This window comes from Orcinus orca, chromosome 10 (assembly GCF_937001465.1).
Source record: "Orcinus orca chromosome 10, mOrcOrc1.1, whole genome shotgun sequence".
Classification (NCBI taxonomy): Eukaryota; Metazoa; Chordata; class Mammalia; order Artiodactyla; family Delphinidae; genus Orcinus; species Orcinus orca.
The window spans coordinates 43009249-43031448 of NC_064568.1; the positions used below are offsets into that span (position 1 = coordinate 43009249).

Consider the following 22200-nt stretch of genomic DNA (forward strand, 5'->3'; position numbering starts at 1 on the left):
GGGACGCGTACTGGGAAGGGCATTCCAGACGAAGGAACAAGAGGTGTGAAGGCCTGTAGGGAGAAAGCAGGACTCGCCTGGGATCTGGGAGCAGTGGTGCCCAGCAGGGCCTCAGGGAGTAGAATGACAAAGGGCGGGATGTGGGCAGGAGAGGCAGTCTGGATGGAGGCGATACAGGACCAAGCACTTCATCTTTCCCCTTGTTCTTATGCCAGGGCTACGTGCTCAGAGGCTGGGTGGACCTCAGCTCAGACAAACCCCACACTGTGAAGAAATCCATCAAGTACCTCGAGTATGGCATTCAGGACACCAAAGATGTTCTGGGGCTGATGGGAAAGGTAGGAGGGGCAAGAATGTCCCCACCCAGAGACCTCAGTCTCTAGACCCCCCAGCTGGTGGATGAGGAACAAAGGTCTGGAGAGCATCAGGGACTCAGAACAGCCCCGGGCCTGCTCCAGTCCTCCCTGCTACCTGCCCAATCTTGAGTTTCCGTTGCCTGTGTGGGGTCTTCTTGGAGGCTAGGCTTCCTCAGCTCTGGCAGGCTTTGTCTCTTTGCCTTTTGTTTTCACCCACTGCCCCTTTTCTATGCATCTTTCTTTCACACTTTCTCATCTAACCTGTTAAATTCACTTAGTGGCCATAAGAGAAGGGAGGTATGTGTTTTGTATTTTCTGACCTTAATTTAAATTGTTTCCTTTTTCTGATGTGGCCCTCGTTGAATCAATCTATGATGGAAAAACCATCCTCTTATCCTCTTCTGTTTGTATATCCTTTCTTACAAAATGAATAGTTACTCATTAAAAAACCAGAAGTCTAAGAAGGTCAAAAGGTGATTCAAAGTGGCATCCTTAGCCCTACCACCCCCGAACAACCCATGTTAACATTTTAGGGCCATGTCCGAGTCTGTCTTCTACGCATTGGTTCGGGGTGTGCCTTCGGTGGTTTTCTGGGGGGCAGAGGCCATGAGGTTATCTCACAGGAGGTTTAGCAGGTTATGCCCTTGGGACCAACACTTGTGGAGAAGGTGAAAGAAGCAGGAGGGAGAACGTGGGCTGTGAAGCAGCTCCAGTGAGGGCCTCAGCCGGCTCTGCTTGGAATTATGGAGCTGGGGTGGCCCTTCACTGACTCCCTCACTGACAAGATGCTGACTGTGTGACCTGCCCCTCGCGGAGGTGTGGGACCTGGTACCAGGCAGCTCCCTGCAGCCACGGGTGATCCCAGGAGGGAGACTCCCCCAAGAGCTGTCAGCGTCCAACTCCCCTTTTCCTGAAGGAGGTCACACACAGCACCCACCATGGGGTGGGAGATAGTGTGGGTAGTTCATATAGTTGTAATCATAGGGCATCTTACCGTTTGGTCTCTTTCTCTTCATGTAAGGTTATATCATAAGCACGTGTCATTCTGAATGTCTGCGTAAAGCCAGGCCCCTGTTGTGTGGGCCTAATGTAATTTGCCGACCCCGCCTCCTATTGTTTGGATATTGAGATTGTTTCTAGTTATACACTTAGAAAGAGTTCTACAGTGAACACGTTTATGCATGTATCTTTATTTAGAATAATCCTCCTCTTGTTTTTAATAAGTCTCTTAATGGAGGGTTACTGTAAACTGAAGCCATCCTTTCGGAGTCCAATTTCAAGCCTTTTGGGAGCATTGCCCTCTGCCCCTCAGGCATCTGTGTCATGACTCACCCAGGAGAGCCTGGTGGCTGGCTGCCTGCAGAGGCCATGACCCCAGCCAGGTGTGCCTTGAGAGCGGAAAAAGCACCGCAGGCTTGCCGTGGGGAGGGGAGGGTTACCTGCAAACCCTAACCGACTCTGAGTTGCTGCACTGGCCCAGTGAGCAGTTTTCAGTGGTGAATTTTAGGAAAGTGAATGGGAAATGATGGGCCATATGTGGAATTGGAAAGTGCCCAGCAACTCCAGCTTCTCCGCTGGGGGTGGGGGGTGGGGAGGCGGGGGGGCCCTCCCATGACCTTGCTCTGTCCCAGGCCTGCTCAGGGCTCAGCCATCTCCTGGAGCCCCTGCCTTGTCTCTCAAGGAACCCAAGACGGCTGTGGACCCTGATTTGTCACTCTGAGTGATGGATCCTGCCCACATGTCAGGCTCTGCTCCTGTCCTGGTGGGGACCCTGACACCCCTCCATCCTTCGTGGGCACCAGTGGGACTCTTTTCTTTGGCTTTCGACAGGCAACGTACTTCATGATGCTGCAGAACTACTCGGGGGCCCTGGAGGTGGTGAACCAGATCACCGTCGCCTGGGGCAGTTTCCTGCCGGGCTTGGTCCTAAAGATGCGGCTGTTCTTGGCTCGGCAGGACTGGGAGCAGACGGTAGAAACGGGACACAGGTGAGGAGTGGGGCCAACCTGCTATTTCCTTCCTTTGCTAGCCAAGGGGGCTAATCGTTCCCATCTTACACAGAGGCGAGATGGGAGCTGCTGTGTACTTGATGGAGTAAGACACAAAAGTCAGTATTGTCAACAGGAGTTATGAATAGTGACATTATGACATTGGGGGTGGGGGAGGAGAGGGAGGATGGACGTGAACTAGACACTTACCTGTCATAGCAGGAAGCCGACAGCAGAGACCTGCAGTGGAGGAATCAAGAAATAGGCCTGTCAAGAGGTCTAAGCATAGTGTTTAGGAGAGAGATGGAGGGAACTACCAAAGGAACCCAAAGCAACAAGAGTTACAGGGTAAAGAGCAGTTGTCTCTGAGGAGTGGTGGGGAGGGGAGAGTAAAGGGAGAAAGGGACTATTGTATTAGTTACTTTTAAAAACTGTGGGTGCGATATGCGTTAATAAAAACTTCAGGGGACAAAGGTCATTGTTGCCTGAGAGAAGACTTTAGTAGCAAGCTGAGTGCATCCGGAAGACAGCCTAGGGTTCCGGAGTTATGCGGTCTGTGGAAGCCAGACGCCAAGTATAGGGTGATCCTGAAGCACTTTCACTGTGAATAGAGATAAAGATGGCTTCAGGGGAGGGATGTTTGATGGAGGGTTTTGTAGAATGGAATTTTCTAGGTAACTGAAGCTTATCTCTTTAACCTCTAACGCTTTAACTATTTTTATCACAGTAATCCTAAAATGTACAGTACCAATTTTCTTCCTAAAAAGAGTTAGCGGACTACGTTTTTTTCTGAGTGACCATGAGTCACCACTACAAGTTTTTACTAAGTTGTGTGTGGGAAAAATAAAACAAAACACAGACATACCTCTTCCTTCCCTGTGGAGGGATGATAACTCCTCTGATGATAGCTGGAATTTGAGTCTCAGAAAGAGGCGCTGGTAGGAAACTGAAAGTGATTCCAGCCTGTGCCAGGCCTGGGCAGGTCCTCAGCAGCCCTCTCTCACAGTTGACACCTGGCCGGTGTCCTTGGCAGGAGCTGGGTCAAGAGCTTGCTTTGGAGGCTCTGCCTTGGGCCCACAGGATACCTGGAAACACCTGGCTGAAGGCCTCAACCTTGAGTGTGTGCGGCCTCCCTGCCCAGGCCCTGCCGCATCCACCTGCAGGGAGATGGTGTTTGGTGCCAGTGGGTTGAGTCCAACACCCAACACCTTCCCTCATGGAGGGTTTCCCAGCTCATAGAGTTCCCCCATTGCTCTTTAATTTTTTTTTTTTTCCGGCCACACCACAGGGCATGCAGGATCTTAGTTCCCTAACCAGGGATCAAAACCATGCTCCCTACAATGGAAACGTGGCGTCCTAACCACTGGACTGCCAGGGAAGCCCCTCCCGCATTGCTCTTTTTTTTTTTTTTTTAACATCTTTATTGGAGCATAATTGCCTTACAACGGTGTGTTAGTTTCTGCTTTATAACAAAGTGAGTCAGTTATACATATCCCCATTGCTCTTTAAATCTCTGCTCTCTGTAGGTGTGTATCTCTTTTCAGCCCTAAAAATTGTTCATTTTTTCCTTCTCTCTTATTTTTCTCCACTGATACTAAAATAATTTGTCTCTTTCATTTAAAGAACCAGCTTTGAGTTTTGTTGATGCTATTATCTTTGTTTCCTAATTTATTAATTTCTGCTCTTTATTATTTTCTGCCAATTACCTCCTCTGGAGTTACTCTGTTGCTATTGTCTGACTCTTGGGTTGGATGCCTGGCCATTCTCAATCTTCTTTTAGAAGATAAGCATTTAAGTCTATGAATGTCCCTAGAGGTACCATTTAACAGTATCTACACATTTGGATACTTCAGTAGTATTTTCAGTGTCTTTTGGTTCTAAGAATTTTCTAACATTCGTTCTGATTCTTTTTTAGTCCATACATCTTTTAAAAGTTTCTTTTAATTTCCAAATTATGAGGTTCCCAGTGCCTTCAAATTCATCATAAATGCTTAGAAGTCTTTGACTGTTGACTGTGCCTAATCGTGTTGGAATCTTATATGTCCTTTAGAGTAACCATCAATTAAGCAGAAGGGCCATTCCCTGATCAGGCTGAAAAATATGAAATTTCCTGTAAAGAAATAGAATATTGGGACTTCCCTGGCGGTCCAGTGTTTAAGACTCCATGCTCCCAGTGCAGGGGTCATGGGTTCGATCCCTGACTGGGGAACTAAGATCCTGCATGCCACTTGGTGTGGCCAAAAAAGAAAAGAAAAGAAACAGAATATAGAAAACTCCACAATATGATCAGGAGCTGCATCTTCCCAAGGACATATGATGGAAACCAAGGTTCCTTTCCATCTTACAGCTGCAGACTGCCCCCCAAGCACCTCTCTGGCCCCCCCAGACCTTGGCACCATGGTCATACCTGTGCTATTTGGGACATAATGGGCTTGTCACAAAGACACCCCCAAATATGTGACTTAAATAACATAAGATGTTATTCCTCTCTCAGGGAAAAGTTTGGGTGGTAGGCCAGGGCTAGGATGACAGCTTAACTCTGTAGGGTCCCAGGCCCCTCCCTTCTCTCTCATTGCTGTCCTGTTCCTAAGATGTTGCTCACGTGGTCCACATTCCAACCAGCAGGAAGGAGGAAAGAGAAGAAATGGAAGGCATGCTGTAGGGGCACCACTGGATATATCCTGGGCACTTCCACTTGCATCCTGTTGGGCAGAAATTAATCACATGGTCACTCCTGAGCTGCAAAGGGGGGCTGGGAAATGTAGTCTTTTCCGGTAGCCCTGTGCCCCAAGTTTGGGGGTTCTATTATTAAAAGGAGAAGGGGAGAATGGATGTTAGGAGACAATCAGAAGTTGCCGCCACACCTTCCTAGCCTTGCCTCTGAACATTCTCAATTCACGTGGCTCCTCCTCCTATTTCAGAATCCTAGAAAAAGATGAAAGCAATATTGATGCCTGCCAAATTCTAGCTGTGCATGAGCTTGCAAGAGAAGGAAACATAACCACAGTAAGTTCTTTCAAGACTCAGAAGTTACGCCTTGAAACCAACACAGCCAAGGAGGGACCCCTCACAGCACCTCCACCCCCAAGGCATTGGAGGGGGCTCCCTGGGTCTCAGCTCCCTGCCCCCTCCTCCATACTCCCTGCCAGGGTGGTCTGCTCTGGTTTGGTCTTTGAGCCACACAGTTCCAAAGGCCAGCAGTGAGGCTAACTCTGGTTCTGCCACATGTTCCCTGTGTGACCCTGGGCAGGGAATGAGCCTGAATAAGCCCCAGGATGCTCATCTGTAAAATGGAGATAATTCCACCCACTCCGTGAGCTTGTTATAAGGACTAAGATGACAGGTGGGACAACTGGGAACAGTGCCCAGTGTACTACAATAATTTGCTCCATGTTACCTGATAGAAGTCATGGTTGTGGGGGTTTTGTTTGTTTGTTTGGGGTTTTCTTGTTTGTTTTTTTGCCACACCACACGACTTGCAGGATCTTAGTTCCATGACCAGGGATTGAACCCAGGCCCACGGCAGTGAAAGTGCTGAGTACTAACCACTGAACCACCAGGGAATTCCCCACAGTTGTGTTTCATATTTCAGGAAATGCCTTTTTTTAGGGAATGGTTGGAATTGCTCAGGTATTGACAGTACCAGGCAGTACCTGGCCCCAGACTTGCTCCTAAGCCTTGTAGTTTTCCAAAGAAGCCCCAAAGAGCCCTCACATCCAATCAGAAGCACCTAGAATTCTTAATGAAAACCTCCATGCCCAGACAGCTTCTTATTTTCAAAAAGAGTTTGTGTATTCAGCTAAAACCCTGCCTTCTGAATAAAGACATTGCCTCTGCAGGTAGTGTGACAAATCAAGAGGCTGTAAGGGGTCATGGTGGGGAGAGGAAGTTTTCTGGTTCCATCTGGCCAGCTCTGAAATTACGGATTTTGTGGGGTGAGGTGAGGTGGAGGGCACCGTTCGTATTTGGGAGGAACCCTCGAAAAGGGCTCTACCACTGTCTCTGGGTCAGAACAAGAGAACAGGCATGTCCTCCGCTCCCTGAGACCCCAGAGCCCTGGGCAGGCCTTCCTAAGGCCTGGCCTGAAGGTTAGACCCAAGGGCAATTAGCATTTAATTCTTCTCCTTCGTTCCCACCTCAAACTCTGGGATCTGCCCCTCGCCCCAGCTCAGGCTGCCCAGTTCTTGTCTTGCAGAAAAGATCCACCCTACCCCGGGCTTCTGTTTTGGCACTTCTTTGCAGCTGGGGACTAAAAACTCCCTACTCCCACATAGAGAGTGGGCAGAAGAGTCCATTGGAAAGAACGCAGGCTTTGGAGTCAGTCAGCCACCTCGTTGGCTGGGTAACCTTGAGAAAATGACCTAACCTTTCTGACCCTTCATCTGCTGGACTGAAAAATTCGGGTATCTATAGTTACACTGACTTACAGGGTCGTTGGGAGCATTCACTGGAATGACAGGGAAGCACCAATGTGGTGACTCACATCAAAATGGAGCAGGGGTTTGGGGCCAGGGACCTGCCCTGACCATTTGCTCCTGGGCCGGCCCAGGTGGTTTGCTGCCAGCCTGGTGGGCTGTGATGTGGGCACCATGACAGGTGGCTCCTGGCCCTGCCTGGGGGTGTCCCAAAGGGCAGCTGCTCTTCACAGATTCATGAACAAAGCGGCAGTGCCAGCTCTGGGATGAATAATGCTCCTGAAAGCTCCGCCAATGAGGCTCCGAAGTAATACTGAAGCCTGGGCCCGCCCAAGGCCAATTAACTCTGAATCTCTGGGGCTGGCTTGGGGGCCTGGGTGTTTTTAAGATCTCCCAGCTGGTGTTCATGGGCAGCCACAGTTGAGAACCTCTGCCCCACTCCCCTTTTATATACTGCCTTTGACATTGTGTTTTGTTCTTGTAGGCTGCTGAGCGTGTTAGAAATCTGATTAAGGCGCTGGAAACAAGAGAGCCCCAAAATCCAAGCCTCCATCTTAAAAAAATTCTTGTGGTTGGCAGACTGGTAAGAAGGTGTTCCCTGGTTTCTGAACGAGTGCTTCTTGTTATGTTCCCCGGGGGAGACCTGTGCTCCCTGGAAGCTCCCTGAGGACCCTGCACCTCCCCTCTCTGGCTTAAACTTGGCCTCTCAGGCTGGTGGCCCAAACCCCGGGGCCACTGCCTGCCTCCAGCCAATCACTGAATTGTGGGCTGTGTAGCCTGCACCTTACATGTCCTTCAAAGATGCTATGAAGATCACAGAGGTGAGGTCTAGAAGTGCTTTCAGAGAGGGAGGCACCCTGTTTGGGGAAAGAGGGCAGTGGCACAGCTGTGGTACAGCAGAGCAACGCCCAGCTCTAACCTCAGGGTGCTGGAGCACCGGACTCCCATATCCTTTCTGTGGAAGAGACCTGGTGAGGCTGGCCTGCCTAGGCCTCTCTGATGCCAGGCAAGGTGCAAACAGACCAGGCTGCCAAACAATCTGTCTGTGTCAGACCCTTGAGCCCCAGAGCCAGATTTACTAGAAGGAATTGCCATAAGAACAGGGGCAGCTCTGGGGAGTCGAATGCCACTGGCATACCCACTTGTCCTCCACAACTATGTCTGATTCTCTCTGCCTCATTCTCCACGTGTGGCAGGGGAAGTGGCTGCTCACAGCCTTCAGAGCCACTTTCCATCAGTGGGACACAAAGAGTTTCTCTCATGCAACTTCAATTTGTGAAAAACCTCCTGGTGACTCGTTGGACCAATGACTGTGGCCAGACAGGGGCTGGGTCCCTCAGAGGGCCTGCGGCTGGAGGCGGGTTCCACAGATGTGGCCAGCGGGGGGTTCTTTGGGAGGTGGACAGCTACCCGGACCCAGCTGCCTGGACACAGGGTACCTCTTGGGCTCTCCTGAGCACCCCCTAGTCCCACCAGAGTGACACGGCCGTGCTCAGACAGGCTGGCCTGACTGATTTCCCCATTCCCGTGTCTGTGCCTTGCAGTCTGGGAGGCACCAGGCGATTCTGCAGCTGGTGTGTAGCTTCCTCGAGCGAACCTTCATGGCCACATCCTCCTACGCCCACGTGGCCACAGAGCTGGGCTACCTCTTTATCCTGCAGGACCAAGTGAAGGAGGCATCTCTGTGGTACTCGGAGGCCATGAAATTGGACGAGAGCAGCATGGCTGCCTTGACTGGTCTGTGCAGGCAGGGCAGGGCGAGGGGTGGTAGGGCGGGGGCTGGGAGCCAAGTAGGGTGGCCGCCGTGGGTCCAGAAGAGAGTGGGCTGGGAAGCATTCTCCCCAGGGTGTGTGTGAGTTTGGGGCTGCATTGTATGATGGGGTGCCTGTCCACGAATCTACAAGTACAGATGTAAGAGGAACAGGAATTCTCAAAAGTGGTCAAAGCCATTCTGATCTACAGCCGACCTCCAATAGCCATACCCAGCCCATTACGCTCAGTCAGCCCTGCCTCCTCTCAGGCCTCACCAGGCCAGTGTGGGAGAAGGTTCTACTGCCAGAGCACCCCTCCCCAAAGCCTCTAGGCTCACCTCTGTAGACCCTCCCTCTTCAGGCCCCTGAGCTGAAAGGCCACCAGAGTGAGCAGTTTTGAGAGTTTTACTTCCCTGTCTGTCCCAGTGCTTCCCTCCGGCTTTATCTAAATGTCAAATGAATTTTCCGGAGCCCGATTTTCATTTTTACACAAAGCCCTCAAATCGGTGTCTCTGGTGAATCCTGAAGCAGCAGTGTTTGATCTTAGTGGGGGCAGCCTCATGACCAGTGTTCCAGGCAGGCTGGCTTCTTGCCCTGGCTTTGAGGAGTTGTGGGCAAGTCACTTCTGTCTACACTCCAGGCTCCTCATCTGTGCGGCACAATCAAAACAGCAATCCAAGTGACTGGTCTTGATTTCTGGTTCAATACGTCAGGCTGACTCATCCGTCATCGCCTCTTCCTCCCTCCCCAAATCCCACAAAAGTCATGGGCGACCTTTTAAAAAGATAATGAGTCCCTGTAGCAGCCCCAGAAACAGGGAAAGGTGCCTTAGATGGACCAGGAACTTTGAAGGACTTCTCATTTTTAGAAGATATAAAGCAGATTGCATCCAACAAATGGAAACTCCAAGCAGGTCTAGAAACCCATAAGCCAACATGGGTTGGGGCAGCTAAGGAAATGAGTAGATCAGCTTTCCCCAAAGGGCTCCAGGAAAAAGAAAATTTTAAAAACATAAGCTCAGGGTCCCCAGAGGCTGGGAGCAAAACATGCCATAGGGTAGTCATTGAGATAACAGGAGGGTTATTGAGAGCCAGAGAATGGGATCAGGGAGGGTCTACCAGGTGGTGAGGTAGGAGGGAGCAAAACAGAGCCCCCCCCACCATGACGTCCCACCACCATCAGGGACATGAAGGACCAAAAGACTTGGATGCCCGGCACATAGGCAAATCCCCCAAAATGTTCCTCCACCAGGCTGAGTCCTTCCCCACTTCCTCATTCAAGGGAGATCCCCAGCCAATCAGCCAAAAGGAAAGTCCATACACTCCAGCCCAGGCCGAGCCCACTCTTGTGTGTCCTGGATTCATCCATCTTATCTGGCCCGTCTGGGAAAATCAGTGACCTTAACAATTTGGGAGATCTGCCCCAGATGCTAATACTCATCACTCTTGTCCATTTATAAATCTACTAGCAGTTTGAAAAAGGAACCAAGTGGAACGTGCAAAGCAGTGCCCATCTGAGGAGCAAAGTTAAGGCCAGATACAGAAAAGACTTTTTCCCCCAAACACTTCCCATATTGGCTGGCTCTAGAGGGTATTATGTCAGTAAGTAAAGAACATGCTACTAGGAAAAAATACAGAGAACAAAAAAGAGTTGCTGAAAATTTAAAATATGATTATTGCAAAGTAAAAAATTCCATAGATGAGCCAAATAGTGGGATGGATATAATTGAAAACCAAGTTGGTGATTAGGAAGACAGAAATAATTGCACCAAAATGGCCAAGGACTATCTTGTAAAAGAAGAATAGTAGGAAGAGAAGGGATTTGTCCTCCCAATATCAAAACATGTCTCAAAACAAGAGTAGTTAAGTCTGGACTTCCTTGGTGGTGCAGTGGTTAAGAATCCGCCTGCCAATGCAGGGGACACGGGTTTGAGCCCTGGTCCAGGAAGATCCCTCATGCCGCAGAGCAACAAAGCCCAAGCGCCACAACTACTGAGCCTACACTCTAGAGTCTGCGAGCCATAACTACTAAGCCCATGCGCCACAGCTACTGAAACCCGTGCGCTCTAGGGCCCAAGTGCCGCAACTGCTGAGCCCGCATGCTGTAACTACTGAAGCCTGTGCACCTAGAGCCCATGCTCCACAACAAGAGAAGCCACCACAATGAGAAGCCCGTGCACTGCAACAAAGAGTAGCCCCTGCTCACCGCAATTAGAGAAAGCCCACGCACAGCAACGAAGACCCAACGTAACAATAAATAAATATTAAATGCTTTAAAAAAAATAAGTAGTGGAAGACCCAACGTAGCAATAAATAAATATTAAATGCTTTTTTTAAAAAAAGTAGTTAAGTCAGTTTGAGGCCAACACTGGAATAAACAAATAGATAAATGGGATAGAAACAGGTCTTATGATACAAATGACATTTCAAACCCATAGAGTTTCAATAACTTGTGATTGGACACCTGACTCTCCATTATGAAAAAAATAAAGGTAAATACCCATCTCACACTATCCTCAAAAATAAATTCCAGATGAGTTAGGTATTTAAAGATAAAAATTAAATTGGACTTGGGTTTCCTGGGGGATGCTAAGCCTAACCACAAACTCAGAAACTGTAAAGGAAAATGACCAATATGACTACGTAAAAACTTAAAACTAATGGATGGCAAAAGGCACAATAAAATAGTTAAAAGGTAAAAGGCAAACTAATGGAAAATGTAACAAAGACTATATATAAAGAGAATATAAATATATAAAGAGAAAAAAAATATATATAGAGAGAGAGAGAGAGAAAAACAGGCAAAAGCTATCAGGAGGAAATTCACAGTAGAAAAGACCATTAAATATATAAAAAGATGTTCATTCTCCCTAAAAAAATTTTTTATATGTGAATTAAAATGAGTTACTGTTCACTCTTTAACCTGGTAAAGAGTGAAGCATGTTTGTGAGGTTGTGAGGAAAGAAAGAACACTTTCAAATTCTTGGCAGGAATGTTAATTCAGATATCCTTGGAGGACAAGTTGGCCTTATCTATCAATGTTTTAGATATGCGTGCCCTTTGACCCATCAGCTCTACTTCAGGAATTAGAACACACACAAATGTAGACCATGGCACTGTAATATTTAAACACTGAAAACAAACTAAATGTGAAATGAGGAGTCCTTCAGTAGGGCAGTAGTTAACTAAACGGTTACATCCACAGTGGAATATTATGTCATGATTAAAGGGAATGGGGTAGATTTGTATGAACTGATGGGAAAACATGGTATACGCTAATAACATATAAATGCTTCAAAAGATGTTTGGAGGCGTATACCCCAAACTGTTCATGTTGGTTCTTTCTAGAGAGAGACACAGCCAGAACATGAGCTAGGGATGTTTTCCTTGCCTTATGATATGAATTCTTTACCATGAGTATGTGCCACTCTAAGTTTGTGAAGATGTCGGAAAGGGCCCCTGCCATCCACTCTCCCGTCCCTGCCTCTGGACTGCTGGACTGCTGGACTGCTGGCTCTGCTGCAGAGCTGGCTGCTCATCCTAGTTTTGCCCCATCCCAGGGGTCATCTGGTGCCAGATCTTAGACGGCCACCTGGAAGAGGCTGAGCATCAGCTGGAATTCCTGAAGGAGGTGCAGCAGTCCTTTGGGAAGTCCGAGGTCAGAGCTCTCTGGGCGCTGGGGTTGCTCCAGGATCGTGCCCCCGCCCCGCCTTCCTCCCACCCCCAGTTTCCAGTAAAGCACCCAAGACAGCCCAGGCTTCTGGCAACTCTGCGCAGAGGGTGTTGCTTCCAAGACCTGGGCCTGCCTCCCACAGGTGCTGGTTTTCCTCCAAGCCCTCCTGGCTTCCAAGAAGCACAAGGGAGAGCAGGAGGCCGCGGCACTGCTGAAGGAAGCGGCTGAGCTGCACTTCTCCAGCACGCAGGCCCTCCCCCTGAGCACCGAGTACTTTGAAAGGCTTGACCCCCTCTTCCTGGTCTGCATCGCCAAGGAGTACTTGGTCTTCTGCCCCAAGCAGGTTAGAGGAGAGTGCATCTTCATGGCGGCGGGGTGGGAGCGGGGTTGGTCCTGAGGACAGGTCTGGACGGAGGCAGGACCTACCTGGCAAGTCACCAGGGTGCTTGAGCCTCTGGCAGTTGGGGAGCCCAGCGCTTTTCACACTTGCACGTGCAGCGCACCAGTCAGCCAGGGAGTGGGGCACAAGCCCTGCATCTCCCAAGGGATGCCGATGCTTGCTGGTCCAGGTACCGCACTTGGAGGAGCAGGGCACTGGCCCCTGTGTCTGCATTTATCCTAGGGAAGAACTGGGCTCCCTTTTTGCCAGACGTCTTCTAAGAAGTATGTTGGTCTTTTCTTGTTTGTCTGGCTTTCCCAGACAGTCAAGATTCCTTGTGGGCAAGGATCATATCTCATACGCCTTAATATCCCCCCAGTGCCTTGTAATGTCATTCCACAAATATTTATTGAAGGCACTACCACGTGCCAGATGCCGTGCTAGGTAGGGGGGATGAAACAGTGAACAAAAGAAAGTCCCCATTCTCGGGAGCTGATGCTCTTGCACTAGGTGGTACGGAGTGCATGGTATATACATGTGGAAAAAAGTAAAACACTGCGAGAGTGTTTTCTGAGCACTCCCGGAGTCTCCGTTGGAATAGGGCGAACCGCACAGCCAGACCCCCGTGTTCCTACAGCCCCGGTCGCCAGGCCAGATTATGTCTCCTCTTCTTAAACAAGTCTCTGTGATCTTGAATCCTGTAGTCAAGGCAGCACCAGCCCTGATCGACCCGCTGTATTTGATGGCCCAGGTCAAGTATCTCTCAGGTGAGCCTGTAGGTCCTCATGGCCGGCGGGGCCCCTGGGTGAGTGTCCGCAGGCTCCCTGCCTGGGGTAGTCCACACACACATACCCTCAGGAGGCGGGCCCACTCCTTCCAGCCTCTAACCCCCAGACACCTTCCTGACTCCTCACCAGCAGGGGTCTCTCCAACCCGCCCTTTTGCTGATAGCTTACTTCAGCAGTCCCCAACCCTTTTGGCACCAGGGACCAGTTTCGTGGAAGACAATTTTTCTTCCACGAAGAAGCGGGGTGTGTGGGGGGGTGATGGTTCAGGCGGTAACGCGAGCGATGGGGAGCGGCAGAGGATGCTTTGCTCGCTGGCCCGCTGCTCACCTCCTGCTGTGCGGCCTGGCTCCTAACAGGCCGCGTCTGTGGCCCAGGGGTTGGGGACCCCTGGTTTACTTGATCTGTGCCAGGTAATAGTCACTGAACTTGATTACGTGCTGGTACTGCTCTGATCCTGGGGGACAGCAGTACTCAAAACAGGCAAAAATTCCACCATGGAGTTTGTGTTCTAGTGAGGGGACTTGGACAGTAAATGCAGTATTGTTGTTAGGGCACGATTGTGCAATGGAGAAAATGAAAGCCGGGGAGGGTGTGCGGGGGTGCCAGGGTTGCAGTTTTTAAAAGGTGGTCAGGAAGGCCTTGTGAGGAGGGGAGACCCTGTACCATTAGACTTTCAGAGCCTCCAGCAGCCAGAACAGTCCCCGTCCATCCTGTCCCATCTCAAGGCCGAGATTCTGGAGGGAGAGGGAAAGGGGGAGAACCCTCCGTGGGGGCCTGTTGTCCTCTCCGAAGTCCTTGCTCCCTTCAGCCTTTCACCCCCGTCTGCCAAAGGCTCCAGAATGCCGTGGCGTGCCTGTGTCCTCTGGCTCTGCATTGTGTGGCTTACACTCTGTCCAGAGCTCCCCGGTCTTCATCCTCGGCCCTCCTAGTGTTCATCCGGCTGCCAGGTTTGCCCACTTCTTGAAGGTCTCCTGGGTACAAGGGGAGGGCAGAAACCGCCCCCATCCCGACACACACACAGTGGTGCTGACAGCTGCCAGCACCTTTAGGGACAAAGCAAGGTCTCCAGCTGCTTAGGTTGTCATGGTGACATCTTCACATTTCTGCAGCACAAGGGAAGGAGCAGGGAGTTTGGGACCCAGAAGCAGGTGTTCCCCACCAGCTGGTGATGGACCCCAAGCAGGAGCTGTTGAGGGACCTGGCTGCAGAGGGAGGAGGGCTCTCCCACCAGCTCGCTGTACCCCATTCCTGGGCTGCCACTGCCACCTGCTTAGGGCCAGCCTGGCTGCAGGGAGGCCTCTTAGCCTCAACGTGCCAAGGCATTCAGAGCTCAGCCTCAGGAGCCGATAGGCCTGGATTTAAATACTGACTTTGTCCCTTCCAAGCTGAGTGACTTATATCACTGAAGTTTCAGTCCTGCATCATAATACCAACCTTGCGGGGCTGGGCAGACATTAAACCAGCCTTTCTAAAGTGCTCTGCCTATGTTGGTGCAGAGCAGGTGCTTCTTAAGTTGTGGCTATTATGGTTGCTGTTATTATTAGATTTTGTTCTGCTCTTAGGTGTGGGAATCGAGAGTTCAGTGTTCCCCTGAGCTTCCAGAGGGAGCAGTGAAGTAACTTAGCCATCTCCCTGAGGGTACAGAGAGAAGGGAGGTGTCACACCAAGGTTTGAATTTCCTGGCTTTTGTCTGGGTCAAGGCAAAAACTGTAGTTCTAATTTTAGGAAGAAACCTCTGAGTCAAGCAGAACAGAACTGGGTAAAATGCCCTATTGGGTGTTTCTGGGTAACAGGACGTGTAAAATTCCTCCTGCCTTTACATAGTGGGTCCTGAGAGTCCCAAGGATCCCTGGATGTAGAGATTTGTTTATTATTTCTAGGAGAGTTAGAGAATGCCCAGAGCACCCTGCAGCGTTGCCTGGAGCTGGACCCCACCTCCGTGGACGCCTACCTCCTCATGTCTCAGATCTACCTGGCTCAGGGCAACTTTGCCATGTGCTCCCACTGCCTGGAGCTGGGCGTCAGCTACAACTTCCAGGTGGGGGTCCCTTATGCCCTGTCACCTGCTCGGCATCCCACAGCCCAGCTCGCATCAGCCCCCACTTGGTTCAGGAGAGTAGTCTCAGGAGCTGCCTGCATCCCTCAGCCCCTTCTGCTGGCCCAAAGGCAGGAGCAGGCTCAGTGGGCTCCTGTGGCCTTCTCCCCTCTGGAAGCTGGAGCCCCACACTTTGCTTATGCTCCTCTAGGTCCGAGACCACCCCCTCTACCACTTCATCAAGGCCAGGGCCCTCAACAAGTCTGGAGACTACCCAGAAGCCATAAAGGCACTGAAGATGATCATAAAATTACCAATTCTGAAGATGGAAGAAAGCAAGAAGTTCCATGGGCCCTCTGTGCAGCCCAGCGAGCGGGTATCCATCTTACTGGAATTGGCAGATGCCCTCCGGATGAATGGGGAGCTGGTAAGAAATGTGCTGCTCTCTCCCCTTGGTTCTGGGGCGTGCTGGAGGTCCAGGGTAGGCCTGGGAACAAGGCTTTTTGATTCTGGCTGATGTCTCCTGGTGCTTTATTTGAGGCTTTATTCATTTGGGAGCATCCCTCTCCCTTACCTAAAAGGCTTCAGTGGCTCCCATTGCCCTCAAGATAAACTCCAAACCCTACTGAGTCCTGCATGATCTGTCCCCTGCCTACGTCACTGTCCCTATAAGGATCTGGGAGGTGGAGCACACAGGCCCACCAGGGCCACCACAGGTAGTCGTGCAGGTTGGGCAATGCACAGCTCCAGTAGATGCCAGTTACATCCCCTTGAAGTTTTGCAGTGTACAACCTGCTCAACTGTATGAGGCAGCCCTGGGACCTTGGAAGGTCTGGCTGGGCAAAGGCAGGAAGCACCAAAATGGGCAAAGAGAGTAACTTTGTTAGAATAATCAAGGGTACATATACAATGAAGATATAATTCGAATAGACCTTTATGTGCCCAATACCATAACGTTAAAATATCTTTGACTGAAAGCAGGAAGGTACAAGGAGAGGCGTCCATAGGTCTCCCATAGGAAGGAATCACCAACAGACTTTGAGGTGCTCGGGAACAAGTTCTTACAGTCAGGGGTTTCGTGCCCCTCAGCTGGCCCTGCCCTCCAGGAACAGTGGCCCTGGATGCCGAGGGGCTCTCTCTCCTTCCTGCTGCTCTGAGGTAGAGGTGGGCCATCCTCTCCTTGGCTTCCAGGAGTGGTGGGTGACAGCAAATGGAGGGTCTGTTGGGTTCCCATGTCTTAGCATGAGGCCACGAAGGTCATGCAGGACACCATCAACGAGTTCAGTGGCACGCCGGAGGAGATCCGCATCACCATTGCCAACGTGGATTTGGCCCTGAGCAAGGGGAACGTAGACCTGGCACTGAGCATTCTGAGGAACATCACACCCAAGCAGCCCTGCTACATGGAGGCCAAGGAGAAGATGGCCAGCATCTACCTGCAGACCTGCAAGGATGTCCGCCTCTACATCGGGTGCTACCGGTGAGCCCTGGGCAGTGCACTGACAGCCCCAGCCCCAGTGGCATCTCAGGGAGTGTTTTCTCCAGATTGTCTTCTTCACCCTGGGTCTTCAGAATGTGTCCTCAGAGTGTGTTTGATGAAAGTAGGGAATTTCCCATGGGTTAGGTCAGTCAGACCAGCTTGTGGCTGACTTGTGAGGATACAGGGGTGAATCTGCCCTGAGCCCTGCTTGCCCCCCGTTATGGGTCACATCCTGGTGGGAATCATTTTTCTGCCCCAGCCCCTGGCTCTGCCTGTCCTTGAGGAAATGTTCAGTGACTTAGATGTACCAACGTGAGTGAAGGAGGATGGAGAGCAGGGATTGGAAGCCCCAAGTTACTGTCTCTACGATTTGACATTGGGACTTCAAGGGTACTGCCCTGGTCCCCTTCCTCAGGCAAAACTCTACCTAGGCAATTCAGGAGGAAGGGGAGGTGATGCCAAGAGCAGTGGGAAACCAATAAGCAGTAGGGTGACATAGTCACACTGGAGGTTTAGAAAGAGCAGGCTGCCTCATGAAGAGGGGTCTGGGGGTTTGGGAGTGGAGGCCAGAGGAGTGGGTGGAAGTGCCGGCTGTGGTCCAGATGACAGTTGAGGAGAGGCTGAACTAAGGGAGCTAGCACCATGCCTCATCTGAGCCAATAAGTATTGAATGATGAATGAATGAGTAAATGAAAGAATGTCAGCCAGAATGAGTGGGAAAGAAGAGGAGATGGATTCAGGAATAGGAAGGATGCACAGGGCTGAGCTAAGGTTTTGGTTACTTTTGCAGGGAGCTCTGTGAACATCTGCCTGGCCCTCACACCAGCCTGCTACTGGGTGATGCTTTCATGAACATTCAGGAGGTGAGTGAAGGTCTCATGACCTCACCAAGTGCCCCCCCCCAAAAAAAACTTACTTCTCCAGTGAGAGGGAAGAGAGAGACTGCGGACCCTTTCCCCACCAGCCCGAGAAGGCCCTCGAGGTCTACGACGAGGCCTACAGAAAGAACCCACACGACGCATCCCTGATCAGCAGGATTGGGCAAGCTTACGTGAAGACCCACCAGTACACCAAGGTCAGGCTGGGCTGGGGTGGGAAGGGGTGGGGAGGGCCGGCCCAGCAGGGAAGATGGAGGAGGGTGCATGGGTGGGAGGCTGGGTGGGAGGGGAGAGCCCGCTGAATGGGGTGCCAAGGGGAGGACTCAGCAACTCCCCACCACCCCCCACCACCTGCCGAGGCTAAGGCTCGGGCCCTGAGCCAGGAGGGAGGCCTTTGCACCTGAGGCTTCTGTGATCTGGAGGGGCACACAGGCGCGGTGGCTGCGGCGGGGAGTGGGGCGGTGTGCACACGGTGTGAGGTGCTCGCGAGTAAAACCAGACTTGATGCCAATATTTCCTGTGCGCACTAAGGCGATTAATTATTATGAGGCTGCCCAGAAGATTAGCGGACAGGACTTTCTGTGCCACGATCTGGCTGAACTGCTCCTGAAGTTAAAGAAGTTCAACAAAGCAGAAAAAGTTTTGAAGCAGGCACTGGATCATGACTTTGGTGAGTCAGCATCCTCACTCCCCTAACCTTCGAGCAGACAGACTGCCCCCGGCCCGCACCCTCTTCTCCTGCAGAATGGGGCAGAGGACGGGCACTGGTTGGGGCTCTGAACCCAGCCTCCATCCTCCCCCATGCCCCCTTCCCAGGGGCCAGAAAACACTACTTTGAGTTTCCATTTTGCAGTCAAAGACATCCCATCCTTGATGAATGATGTCAAGTGCTTGCTTTTGCTGGCAAAGGTTTACAAGAGCCATAAGAAAGAAGATGTGATGGACACCTTGAACAAGGTAATTGACAAGTAGACTCAAGCTCTTTATCTGCCATTTCCTGATGGGAGCTGAAGATAGGATAGGACTGCAGGTCTGGAAGGCTCCAGGCCTGGTCCTCAAAAGAGGATCTAGGTTACACCTCCGACCTCCACCTTGCATTTATCCCCCCAGCCTTGCTCTCTTATTCATTGTGCACAGAAGTGCTCTAAGCCCGCCTGGGCTGGGCTGGAGAATGCAGGGCATAAGACAGTGCCTTTGTCCTCAAGGATGCTTGTGGTGATAATAATAGATAATGCCAGCAGGCTCCCATGCATTGAATGCTCTGTGCTGAGTTCTATACTAGGCTTTTTGCTTTCTTATTTAAGTCTCACAGTAGCCCTTTGAGCTAAGCACTGTGACATTCCTATTTAACAGATAAGACTCAAAGAGGTTAAGAAATGTACCCAAAGTCATACTGCTAGTAAGTGGTAGAGCTGAGATTTGAACCAGGTTTGGCTTGTCCCAGCCCAAAGTCTCCTGCTGGGAGACTCCTGGCCATTCTTCCCACTCCTTCACTCTTTCTACCCGAGGGTATGGCCTGGCACTTGCCCCTGGGGTGTATTCTGTGGTTGTAGAACATCTCGGACTGCTTGAGGTGACTTATCCCCTTGTTCCCCTCTGGATTTCCATTCCTCAGTCTGGCCCTTAGGGAACCCGGGGCTGATCTGTGCCCACTTCCCGAAACTTAACCCTGGCATCCTCATTTCCTCTTGCCCCAATGCTCTCTGGTTAACTCACTTGATCACTGTATGTCATGGACATTTGTGGGGGCCGCCTCAAGTTCCCAGCAGGGCAGTATTCAGAACAAATGCACCCATCAAAACACAGCCTGTGTTGAATACCTATGGTGTGCTTGTCCTAGCCTGTAGGACAGCTGAAGCAAATTAGACACAGTGAGTACCAAGGTGTGATGCAAACAGGTAAACAAGTCAAGTACAATAGAGTGTTTTGTTTGAGTGCCTTTGCTTCTGCTCCTGCCCCAGAGGCAGTGCCAGTTCACCTCCTGGGTACTCAGCCAGTGGCCCTGCCTGTCCAGAGCGACCCAGATTTGCTCAAGGGCACTTGAGATGCCCTTGCTAAGACAGCTGGCCCTGAGTTGAGAGCTTGGGGATTTGCTGTGAATTGGCCTGAGATCTGGCACATCAGGCTCTGGGTTTCTGATGCAGAGTTTACTGCTCTCCCAAGGCCATGGACCTCCAGTCTCGGATCCTGAAGCGTGTTCCCCTGGAGCAACCAGAAATGATCCCCTCCCAGAAGCAACTGGCAGCCTCCATCTGCATCCACTTTGGGGAGTACTACCTGGCAGAGAAGGAGTATGCCAAGGCAGTGCAGTCTTACAAAGATGCCCTCTCCTACTCACCCATTGACAATAAGGTGGGGATTGAAATAAGGTGGGTCCTCAAGAGCGAGACCCTCTTCCTTCTCTTGGGCCGCGAAGCCTCGCAGAGCTCCCTGACTAGGGACGGAGGCCAGTTCCTTCTCTGTGCCTCCCTGCAAGGGGCACAGACCCCTGGTGCCGGGGGGGCCTGCTCCAGCTGATCCCAGGGTCCTCACCCACCACAGCCCTCGGAGCAAGACTGGAAGCCTCGCTTTGTTTTTTTTGTTTGTTTGTTTGTTAATATTTATTTATTTTATTTGGCTGCACCAGGTCTTAGTTGCCACATGCGGGTTCTTAGTTGCGGCATGCATGCGGGATCTAGTTCCCTGACCAGGGATCGAACCCGGGCTCCCTGCTTTGGGAGCACGGAGCCTTAACCACTGGACCACCAGGGAAGTCCTCTGGAAGCCTCGCTTTGGACAGCCACTTGTGGAGGGTGGAGCAGGGAAGGTGTTGCTGAAAGGTGCTGCAAGTCTGCCCTTTTCAGGTCCCCCTTGCAGATGGAGAGACAATGAGAGTGTGGCTGCTGGGGGCTCTTTGGGCATGAAGCCCAGGCTAAGCTTCCAAGGAGGTTTAAAGTCTTGTGAGAGGTGTGGCTTCAGATAGGGAATGGTGGCTGGAGTTCACAGGCGGAGGGTAGATGAAGAGCCTAGTGACAGACCCATTCAGTTATTTAATATGCTCTCATTTAACAGATTCCCAATATGTGCAAGCCAGGTACTGAGCTAGGCCCTGGAGATGCAGTGGGGCAAGACACGGTCTCTGCCCATAGACTGCCCTCAGGCATGGGGTACAGACAAGTACACATGCAGTTCTCGTACCATGTGATACCCGCATGGGGCTCAGTACTCTGCGGGAGCTCAGAAGAGGGGTACCTGTCCAGGTGTCTGGGGCACAGAGGGCTTCCCAGAGGAGATGAGGTTGGAGCTGAAGCTGAAGGATGAGTATGAGTAAACCAGGCCCCAACTCTCAGCGGTTAGTTAGTAAAAGGCACGGTGTGACTAGAGTATTGGGTGGGAGAAGGGGAAAGCCAGAGACACCATCCCAGGGGATCAGAGACATATTTTGAAGGAAGAGCTGATAGAACTTGGGTGTGAGAGAACGAGGCATCGGTCCCTGAGCTTTCCCATGATGTGCACTGGTTAGTTATTGTATCTGGTCTTGTCCAGGTGGTGCCGGAACTGGCACGGCTCTACCTGCTGCAGGGCCACCTGGACTTGTGCGAGCAGCACTGCGCCATCCTCCTGCAGACTGAGAAGAACCATGAGACAGCCTCCGTGGTAAGAGGCTCCGGGCCCTCTTCCCTGCCTTCCCCAGGGTCCCTGCGACCGCATGCGGGCTGCTTCCTAACCCCGTAACCCCAGGTGCCCGGCTGACCCGGCCCTGAGGGGCTATCGGGCAGCAGGACTCAGCACTGGACCCGCTGCCCTTTGGATGGGAGGGGCGGGCTGGCAGCAGGGGGCAGCAGCGACCTCCCGGGCCAATCTGAGGGGAGGTGGTGAGGCTGATTCACTCCGGGGGAAACCACACCCAACTGTTGAAGGCAGGGGTGGGACAGGTTCCTGGGGCTTCGGGAAGTGTGTGGGAAGAGCCATCCCCAGTCCAGCCGCTCTCCACCCTGTCACCCAGACCACCTTCAGGGCCGCCCCAGCAGAGGTGGGGAGCCCTCATTCCACCTCGCTGCCTGGAGCTGGTAGTTCTCAGATGGGGGTGGAGGGCCTAGCTCCTCGCATGTCTACCTCCAGCCTTTCCTTCCTACTTCCATCCTTGCCCCCCACTCCCCCACCCCAGGCTGCCCCGCCTTCTCGGCTTCTCCCGTGGCAGCTTCTCCCAGAGCCCAGAGAGGCTACCTCGGAAATCCTCTCCTACCTTCCCTCCTTACCCACCCCGTTCCCACGACAGCCTCCCCGCCATGCCCATGCAAGCTGCTGTCCCAGCATCGCGTGTTTTCTGATAGATGATGGCTGACCTGATGTTTAGAAAACAGAAATACGAAGCTGCCATCAACCTCTACCACCAAGTCCTGGAGAAAGCGCCAGGTAACTGCCTGCATCGAGCCTACCCACTGAGACTGCCTGTGTCGGTTCCCACCAAGCGAGGGC

At 51.6% G+C, this 22200-nt stretch overlaps 1 protein-coding gene across 3 annotated transcripts in view; it reads left to right on the plus strand.

The window, feature by feature from the left end:
• TTC21A (tetratricopeptide repeat domain 21A) overlaps positions 1 to 22200 on the plus strand; it is a 31085-nt gene that overhangs the window by 4480 nt on the left and 4405 nt on the right. For all 3 annotated transcript variants that reach the window (XM_033401957.2, XM_049693603.1, XM_049693602.1), the window contains exons 5-22: positions 216 to 338; positions 2187 to 2344; positions 5266 to 5350; positions 7244 to 7342; positions 8304 to 8496; positions 12070 to 12167; positions 12325 to 12525; positions 13199 to 13328; positions 15230 to 15387; positions 15596 to 15811; positions 16626 to 16864; positions 17655 to 17727; positions 17829 to 17939; positions 18274 to 18412; positions 18596 to 18699; positions 19906 to 20094; positions 21268 to 21378; positions 22056 to 22137. In XM_033401957.2, coding sequence (XP_033257848.1) covers positions 216 to 338; positions 2187 to 2344; positions 5266 to 5350; positions 7244 to 7342; positions 8304 to 8496; positions 12070 to 12167; positions 12325 to 12525; positions 13199 to 13328; positions 15230 to 15387; positions 15596 to 15811; positions 16626 to 16864; positions 17655 to 17727; positions 17829 to 17939; positions 18274 to 18412; positions 18596 to 18699; positions 19906 to 20094; positions 21268 to 21378; positions 22056 to 22137 — 2509 coding nt within the window. The remainder of the gene's footprint in view (positions 1 to 215; positions 339 to 2186; positions 2345 to 5265; positions 5351 to 7243; positions 7343 to 8303; positions 8497 to 12069; positions 12168 to 12324; positions 12526 to 13198; positions 13329 to 15229; positions 15388 to 15595; positions 15812 to 16625; positions 16865 to 17654; positions 17728 to 17828; positions 17940 to 18273; positions 18413 to 18595; positions 18700 to 19905; positions 20095 to 21267; positions 21379 to 22055; positions 22138 to 22200) is intronic.